Source organism: Polyodon spathula, chromosome 3, assembly GCF_017654505.1.
Source record: "Polyodon spathula isolate WHYD16114869_AA chromosome 3, ASM1765450v1, whole genome shotgun sequence".
In the NCBI taxonomy this organism is placed as follows: Eukaryota; Metazoa; Chordata; class Actinopteri; order Acipenseriformes; family Polyodontidae; genus Polyodon; species Polyodon spathula.
Genome location: NC_054536.1, coordinates 9,031,309 through 9,047,051, shown reverse-complemented (window position 1 = coordinate 9,047,051; position 15,743 = coordinate 9,031,309). Strand labels below are relative to the sequence as shown.

Sequence of the window (15,743 nt, the reverse complement as noted above, 5' to 3'; positions counted from 1 at the left end):
TAAACCTGTTGAATCCTACCTCACTCTGAATCTGAGACAACTCTTTGGCAAACTGTGTTTCACTGGTTTCAGACATTTGTGCATAAAGGCAATTGGAAAATTCTTTTTTGCCAGCTTCTTTGTATTTGCTCTGTAAAAGAAAAGAAAAACAGGCTTAAGAATTGAAATGCTCTCTTGTACATCCACTAGGGAATACAGCTAGTTAGAGAAACTTCTTACACACGTATCTACGATAATGCCCTTCTCTTTTAGGAGGTCATACTAGTAATAAGCTCTGCTTGCTTTCACACATTCTCAGCAAACCAGACTGAACAGCTACATGGCATCAGAATCATTAGGTTTCATTAAGGATACAAGAAAAGCTCTGAACAGCACATCAGCTACCTCAGAGAGAGAGCAGCCCTTTAACACGTTTCACATATTCAGTGTCGCAGTCACAAGACTCAAGTAGAAAAAGGTTTTACTAATTTATTTTTTTAACGTCTTTATTGGTTTGAAGAGATTGGTAAGATTTGACTTTTCTGCTTAACTTCTTTCAGAATATTACATCAGAATATATAACTATTGTGCTTCCTATTTTGTGATGTTCATATTGTAGGTTTATATATATATATATATATATATATATATATATATATATATATATATATATATATATATATATATATATATGCTGCCTATTGTATTAATATACTGTCTTATAGCACAGCAATGTCAAGCGGAGTCATTGATTAAAGGTCAGCCAGCACATATGCTATGACAATTATGGTTGTCTGGTAAACACAGAACATGAGTACATGAGAGCCAAAAAGTAAATATGTTTTAAGTTTGTAAGTACCCCGTTCATTGTACTTGAGAGATTTATAAATGAGCTTTAAGGTTTCATATGGTCTTCTTATATAATCACTAAGGAGCTGAGAGAAAATAGACATTTCCAGGAAAACATTATCGAAGCTTAAAAAAAAAAAAAAAAAAAAAAAAAGCAAGTGGAAAAAACACATTCTCTTTTTTCATTTCATTTTTTCATTCACAATTACCTGTACCTTCACAACAAAGCTTGCACAGGTCATTGCCAAGCTCCTGCTTCTATCTGCTTAGTTTAAATGACTGTATTAAAAAGATGTCTGTCTGAAGCTCAAACTATTGGTGATGTACACAAACTGGAACAGCATTATTCTGAACACAACTGAGCTTGATTGTGGGGCTTTGCAGCTTTAATACAAATATGTGATTAGCCTGCATATCTGACACATCTGATTCAGCATTAATACAAATTAATTAACAAGCAAGTGTTCTCTGCTTATATACTTCTTCCCTTATTTTCACAGTATCGAACACTGATCTTATTTCTTAAAGAGTACAGTATGTGTTATGTCTATTCATTTTAAGCCAACGTCATCATGACTAATGTCATAATGTTGGCTCTTTTCCACCTTACATAATGTATGTTAATAAGTCAAGATGCTGCCCACAGCATGTATTAGACCACAGTTCATACCTGCTAAATACAGATGATCAAGAGCATATGCCATGCTGTAAATAGAGGGGAAAAAAACTATTCAGACTAAGTATTAGTAAACAAAGGTATAGTTTCATAATGGCTCATTAACTGGCACTTGTCACAGTTAACATATACTTTAAAAAAAGGCTTTAACAATCAGATACAACCACGCCTTACCTCAGAAATGAAAGCACCAAGATTTTTCACATGCTGAAACTGAGGAGTGTCTGGACCGAAACTGCACCTGCCCTTAGACTTTTCATATTCTTCCTTATACTTCACCTACAAGAATGAAAAAGAGAACTCGTTCATCAAAATTCTGAATTCTAAATTGTTACATGATAGAAACTTAAATCAAAACCTATTTCCGGAATGGTTATTTTTTTCAATGTTTTCTTTATATTGGAACTTTTCTGAATTCAGTTCACTTCAGACCTGATTCAAGCACAGAAGAAAAAGAAATGAGAGGCTGGTGAATTAGCCAGCCTCTCCTGCTAACCATGAGTTGCTTTAACATGGCGGGAAAGTTGTTTTTACAACATGGTCCAGACCAAGAAAACTTTCTCATGTACTGTAGTTCCTGTTCACAAAAAAAGACAGATGACAACTCAAAGTACAAGAAAAAAAAACAAACAAACAACAAACAATATGATACAGAACAATTTTATGTGCAAGACATAAGCATGTTCAACATGCAGCATAACTGAACACATCAGATAAATACATCAGATCTCTGTTGATATGCCAATATCTGAAGGTGGAGGAAAATAGGGTCTTCCTTTCAAGTCACTTCCCTTTCCTGAACGAATGTCACCAAGCTACTGAACCCTGTTGTTGAGGCCCAGCTTGGCAGGGTTGTTGTTGAGGCCCAACTTGACCAGCAGGGGTTACTGAAGCATGTTGGGGGTAAACTCTCCCAAAACAATTTCCATCCCTATCACATGGAAGAGCACAAGCCAATACAGTGCCCGCTGAGAGCCTGCAAACAAGACAGGCAATTCAGCACGAAAGGGTTCGCCATGCTTAAATGATTCACCCTGCACTCCCATGCTGTGTGCTTTGTACTGGGAAAGATGCGTGGTGGTTATATGATGTGGACTATATCCAATGGGTCTAAACTAAAAACCCCAAATTAATTTAACTTGTGACAGGATCAGACCAACTACAAATGCAATCTAAAGATGACAAAGATAATCCTGGGCTCTGATACTACTTAAAGGTAAAAATAACTTTTGAAGTTGCCGTGTTCATTTTGGGTCTGTATCAAAACTGTCCTCTTTGAAGCCATGACCGATTTTACTGGATCATTTTGATGGGTTAAGTGTTTGCTGTGCAAGCTTCTGTTTGCACTGCAGCTACTCTTAAACCAGCACAAAAAAATGCCAAGAAGCTGAAAAAATTGACACACGGTTCAAAGTAATTGACATGAAATGGGTTTTTAAAACAAGAAGTTGTCAATTGTGGCACCTGTGTTGTGCCAATTAAGTCAGACAACCCAAAATCAGTATTTTCTGAACTGACAGTAAGCAAGCACAGGTATGCTTGAAAAATAACAGTGTACAGACAAAACCAAGTAGAAGCACTCTAGGTTGCAAGCATTAATAAAGTACTGTACCAGTGAGCAGTGACATACTGTATGTACAAAACGAGATACAATATTCAAAACAGCCACCCATATGGATAAATAAAAAAAAAAAAAAAAAAAAAACACGGGCCTCATTGGTGTGTACTCCTGCACACTGCGCACTCTGTAATTGGGCCGATAACCAGGATGGCACTGTATGTGCTTCTCCTGGACATTTCCAAGGACAGTGGGGTCAAACTTTTGAACCGATAGAGAAGTGGTAGATGACACATCAGGGTATATTTGAAACACTTGGATCACTTCTATGAACACTAGCCTGCCTGCTAATTTGCCTCTGGAGGACTGGTGTTCTTCAAAGATGCAACAACCATGCAGGCAAACAAACAAAAATGCGCACACACCCCAATAAAAAGCATGCTACGGGAATCGTTTCTAAATCACTGGGCATGCAATCTGGTGTCAATATTCTTTACACTTTTACTTTGTCCCTCCCTCGTTACATGGAAATTGGGCCCTACCCAGAAGGGCTAACGATTTTTAAAACGATCAAATGTTTGTTCCTCTTAACATTTGTACCTCTAGCCTTAAGTAGCTTTAATAAACATGTATTGCTTTGAGATTGCATTACATGAAACGAGTAGTTTCACTTGTGAAAGTCTCTAATGAGGCATTCAGGAGACAGGTACACAGGAGGTTGCTGTGCTGTGGCCACAATCTGTACAGCAGGCTAGCAGAGATTCCTCAGATTTTATCATGAGTCTCATTAAGACCACATCACAGCAAAACTATTAACTTGGAATACCATTATAGGAAATAGAGTGAGAAATATCTGCATGTACAGTGTTCTAAAATGCAACATTGAACAGGATTATAAAAATCTTGGGTGTAGAGAGCTCTCTGATTGGCTCAAAACGATTCCAAGCAGTGCTGTTGTTAGACAACAGCAGACTAGTTGGATCTGTTTAGCCTTATTAGTATGCTTTTGTTTCCTATCAACACATTTCTTCTGGAATGGTTTACTTTATAATCACACAAAGACACGTCAAGGTGTGCTTTGCAGTGATATGAATTTGAAGCAAAGTCGAGTCATTTTCATAACAAAGCAGATCTTGGTGTGTCTTACTGCGTAAACGTAACATATGTCCCCCCGCCATGACTGCAAATGAAATATTATAGCAATCGGTACCATGAAAAAGTAAATCACCATGTCCTACAGTACACTACATCCATGTGCCAAAGAGTGTCCAAACCAAGTTTCATGACAACTGAACAACAGCTTCTCTGGATGTATGGCAGACTGATACTGTAGGATCCTCCCATATATGTAGCCCTAGAATTTGATAATACCCAAAATTTTGCAAGACTCTAGCAAGTGTCATCACAATTTAAAACGTTGTTCTTTAGATACATAGGCAGACACATCCAGTCACCTCCACTACATCCCTATATTAATAAAATAATAGAGTCAAATGTTGGGGCCACAACGACTGTGCTTATATAATCTCTGTTGAGTGCATTCTTATAGAAGCGTCTGGTTAAAAGGATGTGGGAGTGAGGTTGTGACGGCCTTATAACAAGCTCTTCATACTGCTAGTCAGAATGGACAGAATTAGCTTAATGTGACTTGAATATGTAGTATAATAGTGTATAGATTTAACCATTTTTAAACAACTCAATAATTGATTTGCTTTACTTTTATTGTTTAATTCCCAAATCCAGTCACAGTGCTCTTTCTCTGACAAAAAAATAAAAAATAGAAGAAATGTAAAGCACCTTAACAAGACACATTTTTCCCCCAATACTTAAGACAGACTCCATGCCTTTCATCTACAGGGCAAATGGGAATTTTAATAGGATTTTCCTCACCACAGATTAAGGGCTGTGAACCAAAAGATTAATCAAAATGCCTGTCACTAAAACCAATACGGTTTTATTTAAGATAGGTCTTAAATTTGCACTTAACACCTGTAAAAAATGCAAATTAGTTCTGTCATGTCTAGTCACAGCAAACAAGCACATACATTTACTTACATCACTTATCAACGCGCTACACTTCGTGGCGAACTCCAAGTTCCTGTCTTTAACAATGGGCTTATTGAATGCCTGAAGAAGCAAAATGAAAAGCCATTCAACATTATTCCAATGAAGGTCATCAGAAAGACACCACCTCCCTCCAAAAATGAGCTCACCTCCTCCACCCCCACTTCTTCCACACGCTCCTCTTCTCCCAGGTCCTGAGTTACATGCAGCCTCATAATTTCTAGACAAGAAAACAAAACCTTTTCTTTATAGAACAGAATAAACAGGGAGAGTTCTGTTGTAACTGCTCAGGGGCTCCACGGCAGTACTGGGACTGTGTGATTCTGTTCTCAGGGAATGTGGTGGTCAAGATTTCCTTATCTGCCTTCCTAATTTAGAAACTACTTGATGGATTTTATCTTAGCAATTTACCATGAGTGAAGAGAGAAGCATTGCAGACCTCCACACAACACCAGCCACCCAACTCAGAACACAGCATTTCAAATGTCATATGGCTTTGTCCAAATAATATTCCAAGAAAATTTCTCCAAATTCATCTGTTAACTACTTAGGTTCATATATATTTTTGATAAATTCTACTTGTTAAATAAAATGTTAACTGGTATTCAAGGTGCCACACAGAAAAAAAACCCTAAGCAAGCCACACATTATCCATTTAATTATTTGTTTTCCTTATTAAGAATTGGTCAAGGGAAGTAATGTTAAAACTGTACAATGCATTAGTAAGACCTCATCTAGAATATTGTATCCAGTTCTGGTCACCTCGCTACAAAAAGAATATTGCTGCTGTAAGAGTGCAAAGAAGAGTGACCAGAATTATTCTGGGTTTAAAAGGCATATGCAGACAGGCTAAAAGAATTCAATCTATTTAGTCTTGAACACAGAAAACTACGCAGCGATCTAATTTAAGCATTCAAAATTCTAAAAGGTACTGACAATGTCGACCCAAGGGACTTTTTCGACCTGAAAACAGAAACAAGGACCAGGGGTCACAAATGGAGATTAGATAAAGGGGCATTCAGAACAGAAAATAGCAGCCACTTTTTTTTACACAGAGAATTGTGAGGGTCTGAAACAAACTCCCCAGTAATGTTGTTGAAGCTGACACCCTGGGATCCTTCAAGAAGCTGCTTGATGAGATTCTGGGATCAAAAAGTTACTAACAACAAGATGGGCCGAATGGCCTCCTCTCTTTTTAAAACATTTTTATGTTCTTATGTTCTTAATCAACTGCAGTGGACACACTGACTAATTAGGAGACAGAATAGTAAAACACACGCACAAAGCATTAGTATTATGTGTCAGCAGGACAGGGCACCAAACAACATTTGCTAAATTAAGCTACCATCTGTCTACCTTTGTTCAGTTAACCATGTAATGGACAGAACGGAGGGAGTTAGGTTATGTGATGTTTCTAGCACAACATTATACATCAATATCAAGGGAATTATTCAAAAAACTAATTCCTTATTATAATACCTGTGAGGTAATAAAGCAATATTATTGTCAAACGTAATTAGCATCTCTTCTGAGCCAAAAAAACTTGACTTCTGCGTGTACTGTCAGATGTACTGGTGAATGCCCAATGAAGCGCTGTGTAAGCTATATTACCTCTGCGTGGAAACACACTAGTCTGTGTGACAAACATGGTCTGACTAACTTTCCATAAGGAAGGAACTTGTACCTGCTTTCATTTTGTGTAGTAGACATCTTTCACACTGTACACGTTTCCTTCACATGTTGTATTATTATGTATTATTATAATTAATGTTGCATTAAATAATAAAGAAAATTAATTAATTAATTAATTAATTGATTAATTAAAATATGTCTGTGCTATGTAAGTGGTTGCAGGGAAAAGAAAACCAAGACGACATTGTTCTCATTTCCAACTATTGAAGGGATCTACTCACAATTATAGCAGCGTTGTGTTACTTCAATACACTTTCCCAAAGTCTTAGCTATAGCTCCAGCTGATTCAGAAAGTTTGCAGAATGGACACGTATCAAATAAACTAGCAAATGAGATTCGGAAAACATGCATTCTTTTTGTATATAACTGTAAGTTTACTGCTGGTATGACTGCTGAAAAATGTAGTTTTTGGCTATCAACTCTGCAGTCTGACTCCTACTAGGTCTAAGAACTGGACACACAGAAAATTCTTGTTAATACAGTCATATTTTGTTTTTAAAGAGTCTGCAATGACTCACCATCCAACAAAACACAGTATGTGTATATATATATATATATATATATATATATATATATATATATATATATATATATATATATATATTCATTACTAAAAAAAATTGCTGTGCTGTGTATTCACACGAATGATTCATCATGACTCCCTCAAACATCCTAGTTATTAGGACGGTATTTAAGAGTAGGCAAGATTTTATGTGAATTTCAGTTTCAAGTGTTTTAAATAACACTAACCACTGAGACACTGGTAGACATTACAAGATGTATATTACCATAAGCACAAATATGGTCTATGTTAACATATATATTTTAACAAAAACAATAATACCTCTGTTAATATCTTTTGATGTCTGCAACAAAGATATTTGGCAAACCAGGCCCAAAAGACAATTTTTCTTGCAAAAATGTTATTACCATGCTTTATTGGTAGTTTTAGGAAGATTACAGTAGTGGCTTTTCAAAATTAAGTTTACCTGTACTTATGTTAAAATAATTATTGTGCAAAATGATACAATACAACAGTTAAGATAACATTTTCATGAAGTGTGAATACATCTTGTAACTCTACAGAACTGTTTGTCATTGGCACAGTTTTTTCAGAAAGGTAAAGCGCAAACAATAAAAATAGCTAACCAGAAATAAACAACTCAGACAGTTAAAGGACTTGTAAAGAAGTCTTCAGCTGTATTTTATTTGTTTTAGAATTGTACTGATGTTTTCTACTTACAGACAATTTGGCGTAAACACCTTTGCGAATGTAGCCTAATTTACATGCAATTCTGTGTTCAGTCCCTTTTTAACGTGTTCTTGCTCGTGAATGCAAATCTTTTTGAATAGTTTTGATGTCAGGCCTGTTTAGCCTAGTGCATTGAGCTTGGTATGCAAACCTCCAAATTGGGGTTTACAAGCAGTTTTATAATTTTATCATGAAAAAATGCACGATTCAGCTTACAAGAGACGATAGTTATTTGTCAAAAAGGTGGATGGCACATTTTACTCTTCAGGTGTCAAAAAAACTAAAATGCTGTCTGAAAAAAAATTGTTGGCATGCCTCTACGAATCACTACAATACAACTGTGTATTGTAATCTGACTATACAGCGGTGTCAGAAGATAATACAAATTATTATTACTGAGAACGCACCTCTAAACAAAATCATATTTGTCGCACATAATAAACCAATGCAGTTTCAAGCACTGAAAACCGTGAGGCACACATGCAACCACAATAACCAGAATACGTTTTATCATCTGTGACATTCACTTCACTTAAAGCCATAGTGATAGATGCTAAAATTGACACTACTGTACAAAACCTTCACTTGAAGAATTTGGTGATAATTACTTTTCTGACAGTCTTGTCAAGTGTGGGATTAGCTTTAAAATAATAGGAGCTGCTCTAACAGTTGACCTCAGAATGAATTCACATTTTCAGCTGCAGTTTGATATTACTGTAAATGCACAGACTGATGTAATTTCATTCACTCACCTTGCACACCAGTCTGAAACTTCACTGCAATGCTCTTAATCTACTTCAACATCTCCTCGATGTCACAAATTCCACAGTGACAAACTAAGAAGAGACACAATTAGAACACTGTTAACAGAAAAATGCACAAAACATGTGTTATAACAAAAATAATTAAAAAATGATAAAAACTTAGTATGGAATCATATTGCTTACCTTGTTGTTTGAGAAATCACTGATCTCCTTAAATTGTTGTGTTGGGATTCAAAAATGTTCTCCCTTACCAAAACAGAAGTACCTTATTTTTTAACTTTACAATAAACCATAACTGTTTATAATGGTAAGTGATAAAATACCTACCGGAAACCTGAAATGTACTGTATTTCAGACCCGCGTATTCAAATGTTGTGGCAGCAAATAAAGAGGTTTAATTGTGAAAATAGCAATAGAGCTAAATATATAGAGAGAATCACAGAATGAAAGCATGTTAAGCACAAAGGTCAATGAGTCCATGTAACACTGTTAAAGGCACAGGATAGCTGTTTAAATAGGTACTGCTAGAGTCTGCCTCAGGAAACCAATGAAACCAATGAATGCAATAGAATGTCATTTGTTTCAGGTTGTTATGGGACCACTGTGGCAGTTTTGATCAGAGTTGTAGTCCTGATTTGAGAGAATGAGTGAATGCACTGTCAAAAGTGTGTACAATTACCTTTACAAAATATTTAAATGCGCCACTTAAAAATCCAGTGGCTGCCTTAAAGCCCTTGTATTCAATGCGCACTGCTAAATTATTTTGACTTTTTTTTTAAACTATTTTACATTTTAAACAATATGTAATAAACTAAACAAATAAAAGTGGGCTTTAAACCCAGGGAATTGCACAATATTTATATTTTTACCACATACATTTTCAGGCAGTATGATTTTAACCCATATTGTTACAATACTCTCCTGATTGAATCACTGCACGCAGAACATAAACAAATAAATATTTTTAATGAAGAAGTTCACACGATTAAAATCAATTCATTTGTGGTTTATCGGTGAGTAAAAAAAATTACTTGTCTTGAAAACCCTTGTATAATGGCGACAAATGGCATCCCTAGTTGTGATTATCTGTCAAACGACATAAAATATAAAATAACTGAGCAAGAATTGCTGTAAACCTGCAGCTGTAAAAAGGTCCAGAAAATAACATAAGAAAACTTGTGAATACTAAGCAACAATACAGGGGTATAGTTTAATTATGGATGTAAACCTGTAATAAAATGTGTGTATGTGTGTGTGTGTGTGTGTGTGTGTGAAATTTGAACAAAAATAAAAAAAAATGTGCACCCTTAACTTACTTTCATGCTACTGCAGAGATGGAAATAAGACTCATAGTGCTCAGCAGTTTCACCCATTCCAGGTTTTAATGTGCTTATTTAGCCCAGTTGTATAGGTTACAAGCTCAGGTACGTCTTATTAAACTCGTAGCAAAATCTGGGGCCCGTTTCATAAAGAATAGCGGTTGTAGTAGCAAGTGTGCTAACTAACTTTTCGAAGGAGGAAATAACAACAATTATTGACCTTGTAGGTCAGATTAAAAATGTACTATTCGGCAAGTTTACAGGAACTCTAACTACGAAAAGAAAAAAAGTGGCAGATGATCACAGATGAAGCTAATGCATTTGGGGTTGGGATGAGAACAGCCGCCGATGTTCGAAGAAAATGGATAGACCTTTCAAGCAGAACAAAAGTGAAAGAAGCAAAAGGAGAACAGAGATGAAAAAGACAGGGGGAGGTGGAATACCAAAAGACCTCTATGAGGAGGAAAATCTGGTACTAAACACAATGGGAGAAGTAGCTGTTTCTGGTATTGAGGGTGGAATGGACATGCGCCGAATGACAGAAGAAAGCGGAGCGCCCCCTAGTATGTATGACGACTCAGTTTTGGAGTAAGTAAGCATGTCTTTGTTAGCTATTACAATACACAGAAATACCTATTCTTGGCATTCTAAGGGGCATGCATTATTATTATTATTACTTGTTTGGTGTTGTTTGCTTTGCTTCACTCATTTAAGCATATCAAAAATACTAAAGCGGCATCTAAACTGAAAAAGGATGGACAGAATATTTACATAAATACGTGAATGTTTATTACAGTGAGACACTGGATGTGTTATTATCTCTAGACAGCAACTGAGATTACTTGGATATTGATGGAATGGAAAGCTTTCCTGCACACGTACAGGTGCTCATTCTCAGCAGGGGACAGGGTTGGTATTTGTGATCCATCTACGGCTCCAAGTACTCTTGGCAGACCACATGAACGGAAGAAGTCAGCCACTATGTTCTTTCTGTTAGTTTATTCAGGAAAGCGTATGCATTCATCAATGTGATTACACAAAGCTTTAGTGCCTTTAAATACACATAAAGAAACAGTAGCCTTAGTTAAGCCATGGCAGTCGACAATTACTTCTTGAAAACTACCTCTTGCATATAATCTTAGAGCAGTCAAGACTTGCAATGATACGGGTAGTGGTTTCTTAGTTCATTATCCAATAAACATATATTCATTATTTCCGCTCTTGGCAATCGATACTTGGATATTAATTCTACATCCATATATGCATCAAGAGGATTTGCTTGGTCCCTAAATATTCTTTCCCTTCTTATCTCTCTGCAATATCGACAGCAAGCTAGTAGTATGAGGGCCATCTTGTCATCTACTAAAACTATTTGCGATGAAAAGCAGTACTTGTGGCTGCCCTCTAGCACTTGCAGGTTTCAGGGGAAAACCTGCTACATCGCAGCCCTACGAAAGTTTTATGAAATGCATTTTGCAACATGCGATGTGTCTGTGTGGCAAAGTTCCCGTCCCTGTGTGTATTTTGTGTTATATGTTGTGTGTTAATGTTGGTGTACAGTCATTGGTACATGGGATACAAACGGGTCTGTGTAACACGAGTGTTTAAAATGTATATTTGTACTTAGGCACGAGGATTGCACAGCACTTCACATGCAAGTAAAATGTAATAATATGTGAGCACAGGGAATTGCACTTTATTAATTCACGTGCAGTTGTACCGCGACTCCAACTGAATGATTGATTAGCAATTGAGTCTCGGTACAGCTACATAAAAGCTGCATGTTTTCACTCTCTCGGGGTTGTGTGTTCGGTGAGTGGAGAACGGGATTGGAGACAGAGGTAATAATACTAATAGTAATAAGTAAAATAGAAGCTCACTGTGTTTTGTTTAGTGTTAGTCCATTTTGTTTGTCTGTTTATTTTGGCTACCAGTGCCGTGTCCTGTGTTTTTTGTTTGTTACAACCTTTATATTTACTGGTCTGTTAATTCATTAAATGCTGAGCGCAAGCAAGCGTTCAGCTCCACCCAACTCCACCTCTCTGTCGTTTATTTCCGGGTTCCTGTTTCTGGTCTGACGTCCCCCACTACGGCCATCTTTGTGACAGTCTGCTACTGCGATTCCTCACAAATCGCTTTTATCAAACGGGCCCCAGAAACAGATCAGACTGCTATGCAATGGGAGTCTTACTTCCATTCCTGTACTGTGCACATCATTCAGTCAAATCACTCAACCCTCACTCAAGCTATTCATTCTATTCAACATGGTCTAACATTGCTAAACACAGCCGTCTCTATTCCAGCATACACTACATGAACCACAAGCTGCTGCATACGTTACTGATTTGTTCTTGTGTCTTCCTCAGTCTTTGTAATTCAGGTGTGTCCGTCACAATGCTGAAGCCTCTGCCTTTGCTTTCTTCAAAGTCTTTTTTGTACTTCACCTTAAAAGAAAAGAAAATGCAGAAACTGTTCGCATGAAGAGAGTCACATGAAATGTAGGGCTATGTTTTCAATGCGATCACTCCGGTCTCTAATGTTACCAAACCGAGAAGCAAACCTACTTTGGGTGTTTATGAGAATTAGATTAATCAGCCGTGTGAGTCTAGATTTGCAAAATTAACAGGTTTTCTAACTAAATAAATAAATAAATAAAAGAATGAAAAGACAGCAGTAAACACCTGGCTTTTTTACAAAGCTTAAATATGTTTAATGTGATGCACTGAATTACATGTGATACTCAGGAAATATTAATAGACTGGTTTTGATTTCTTTAAAACAGTCTTAATGTTTAATTAATACAAAACACGTAATACCATTTAATACACCAAATCAGACAAGGTGCTTTGTGTTACCCTGGAATGTACAGTAATCACAGCCAAACTCAGTTTAATGGATATGCACATGTTTAAGTGAAATCAAAGGCTAATTTAAAACAGGTCAAATAAAAGACATTTAAAGCTTCCATCTGGATTTTGTACTGCACAGCTGTGTGCAAATTGACTGAAGTTAATGCATGTCCAGCTGGTTCCTAAAAACTTATTTTAAAGCAGAATGCACAGTGAAAGAATGGGCCTGCAGCGTATTATTGTAAATTACCAAGTTTGAAGCTTTAGATTATTACAACCCCCATTTTAAAATTAGTTATTCTATAGGGTGATGTAAAACTTTTAGCCACGGCTTTATATGTAGATAAAAAATAGCTACATTTTGTATGGGTTTATTTTCCACTAGTCCTAATCTAAAAACAAAAAAAACATACACACATTGTGCTCTTGTTAGGAAAGATGTGGCATTGCTTTCATTAGAATTTTTGTACTTATATGTGCCTAGCCTGACTTGCAAAAAACAAATTCTCAGTAGTACACCACATACAAACAGTTTTGACCCGATATGAATTACTTGTGAGAATGTGATTGTGACAGGATAGCGTTGCGGGCCCAGGTGGTATCAGCAGGCAAGGAGACTCAGAGACAACGAAGCTGCAGTGTAAGTGCGGCTGTGCAGTTTAATCAACCAAAATAAATCAAAGTTGAACAAAACACTGCTCACAGAGCAAAATAAAAGGTTTAACAAAAACACAACACAAGCACAATAATCAGAAACAAAAATAACCAGCTCAAGGGCTAAAACAAAAGTTTTAAACAGAACTGTTCAGGCTGGGCAGGGCCTTCACTGAATCGGCTCCAGAACACAGCATAACAAAACTATTTTTCACTCCCAAATTCCCTCCACCCAACAAAGGATTTTCTCTCTTTTTTATACCATGTGGTTGGAGCCTAATTATCAATTATTCAATCAGCTCCAGCCACATTCTCACATGTATTTTGGCAGGGATAGGAAATTAACCCCATCCCTGCCAACCACCACCAAAACACCACAAAACAATATTTACAGATAGGGCCCTGCCCTGCCACAGTGATATAAAATATAAATAATTTTTGCGTAAAGGTTTCATATAATGCTTGGAATCATCCATGAATGACAGGTGTAGTTAATAACTTCTTGAATAAATGCTCCACGACACCTCCTTATCCTAATTCACCTCTGATATACAGTACAGAAAACTAAACAAAGCTTTGTTTTTAAAGTATCATTACCAAAAACAACAAAACAGCCCAGTCACTGAATTCCAAACGACAATGAATGAACAACTACAAAAGGAATTCTGAAAAACTGGTAATGCAACTCCATGGAAGGTAAACTGAAAGCCTTGTGAAGAATGGTAGGTTAAGTGGGATCCTGTGATACTCTGTCTCAAGTGTATAGAGTCAGTTGTAGTGTTTCTACAGCAGGATTGGTAGTGTAGGGTTATTTATTCACTATTTATCCTTATAAAACAAATGTTTTACGCGTTTGTCTCATCCACATGAATGCTGTATCATAAGAAAGTAACAACACTCTAACGGAGGGCCTCTCATGACGGCTTTTTTGATTGGTTTAAAAAATTTCCATTATGTCAACCCTTTGCAGTCCTATTTTCCCTTTCCAGTCCGATGTCATCAAAAAGACGTAAAGCACAGGTCTCTAGTCGTTTTTTTCCTCAGAAAAAGCAGAGAAAACCTTTCAATGGCCAAGTGAGACCGACAGGAGCCGAACGGAATTGGGGGGGGGGGGGGGGGGGGGGTGTATCTGATAGCCCCATGCACCACATAGATAACACGAACATAAACAAAGGAGTCAGCTGCTTCTGCATCCAGCGCTCAAAGAATATCACTGACATTTGCAGAGCTTTTTGAGATGTTATAGTAATAAAATAATGACTTGGATCGCATTATTGAAGAGTCTGGTGATAAAACAAGTGATCAGGAGAGGATTTATCAGTATGCACGTCTATAAAGAGGTATGTGAAAAATACAGCGAACAAGGGATGGGGCTTGGTTGGAGATGCAGTACTGAGTGTATTTTTGCGATTCAGTGCCTTTTGAACCTGTTTTGCTCTGAAAAAATATATATATATATATATATATTTTAAACAGCATGTGTAAAATAAACAGCGCATGTAAAATCGTGTTTTGCAGTTGGGAAAATAACTTAAGAACATAAGAACATAAGAAAGTTTACAAACGAGAGGAGGCCATTCGGCCCATCTTGCTCGTATGGTTGTTAGTAGCTTATTGATCCCAAAATCTCATCAAGCAGCTTCTTGAAGGATCCCAGGGTGTCAGCTTCAACAACATTACTGGGGAGTTGATTCCACACCCTCACAATTCTCTGTGTAAAAAAGTGTCTCCTATTTTCTGTTCTGAATGCCCCTTTTTCTAAACTCCATTTGTGACCCCTGGTCCTTGTTTCTTTTTTCAGGCTGAAAAAGTCCCTTGCGTCCACACTGTCAATACCTTTTAGAATTTTGAATGCTTGAATTAGGTCGCCACGTAGTCTTCTTTGTTCAAGACTGAACAGATTCAATTCTTTTAGCCTGTCTGCATATGACATGCCTTTTAAGCCCGGAATAATTCTGGTCGCTCTTCTTTGCACTCTTTCTAGAGCAGCAATATCTTTTTTATAGCGAGGTGACCAGAACTGCACACAATATTCAAGATGAGGTCTTACAAGTGCATTGTACAGTTTTAACATTACTTCCCTTGAT

The 15,743-nt window shown here is 36.8% G+C and overlaps 1 protein-coding gene across 6 annotated transcripts in view; it reads right to left on the bottom strand.

Annotated features, from left to right (window-relative positions):
- LOC121312582 (LIM zinc-binding domain-containing Nebulette) overlaps window positions 1-15,743 on the bottom strand; it is a 93,504-nt gene that overhangs the window by 33,370 nt on the left and 44,391 nt on the right. For 2 of the 6 annotated variants that reach the window (XM_041244311.1, XM_041244317.1), the window contains exons 1-4: window positions 5,276-5,449; window positions 5,118-5,189; window positions 1,679-1,783; window positions 20-130 (exon numbers count right to left, since the gene is read on the bottom strand). In XM_041244311.1, coding sequence (XP_041100245.1) covers window positions 20-130; window positions 1,679-1,783; window positions 5,118-5,189; window positions 5,276-5,341 — 354 coding nt within the window. In that variant the 5' untranslated portion in view covers window positions 5,342-5,449. Of the gene's footprint in view, window positions 1-19; window positions 131-1,678; window positions 1,784-5,117; window positions 5,190-5,275; window positions 5,450-8,822; window positions 8,979-9,017; window positions 9,591-12,489; window positions 12,598-15,743 lie in introns of those variants that run through there. The other 4 variants (XM_041244324.1, XM_041244329.1, XM_041244300.1 and 1 more) reach the window with 3 other exon arrangements.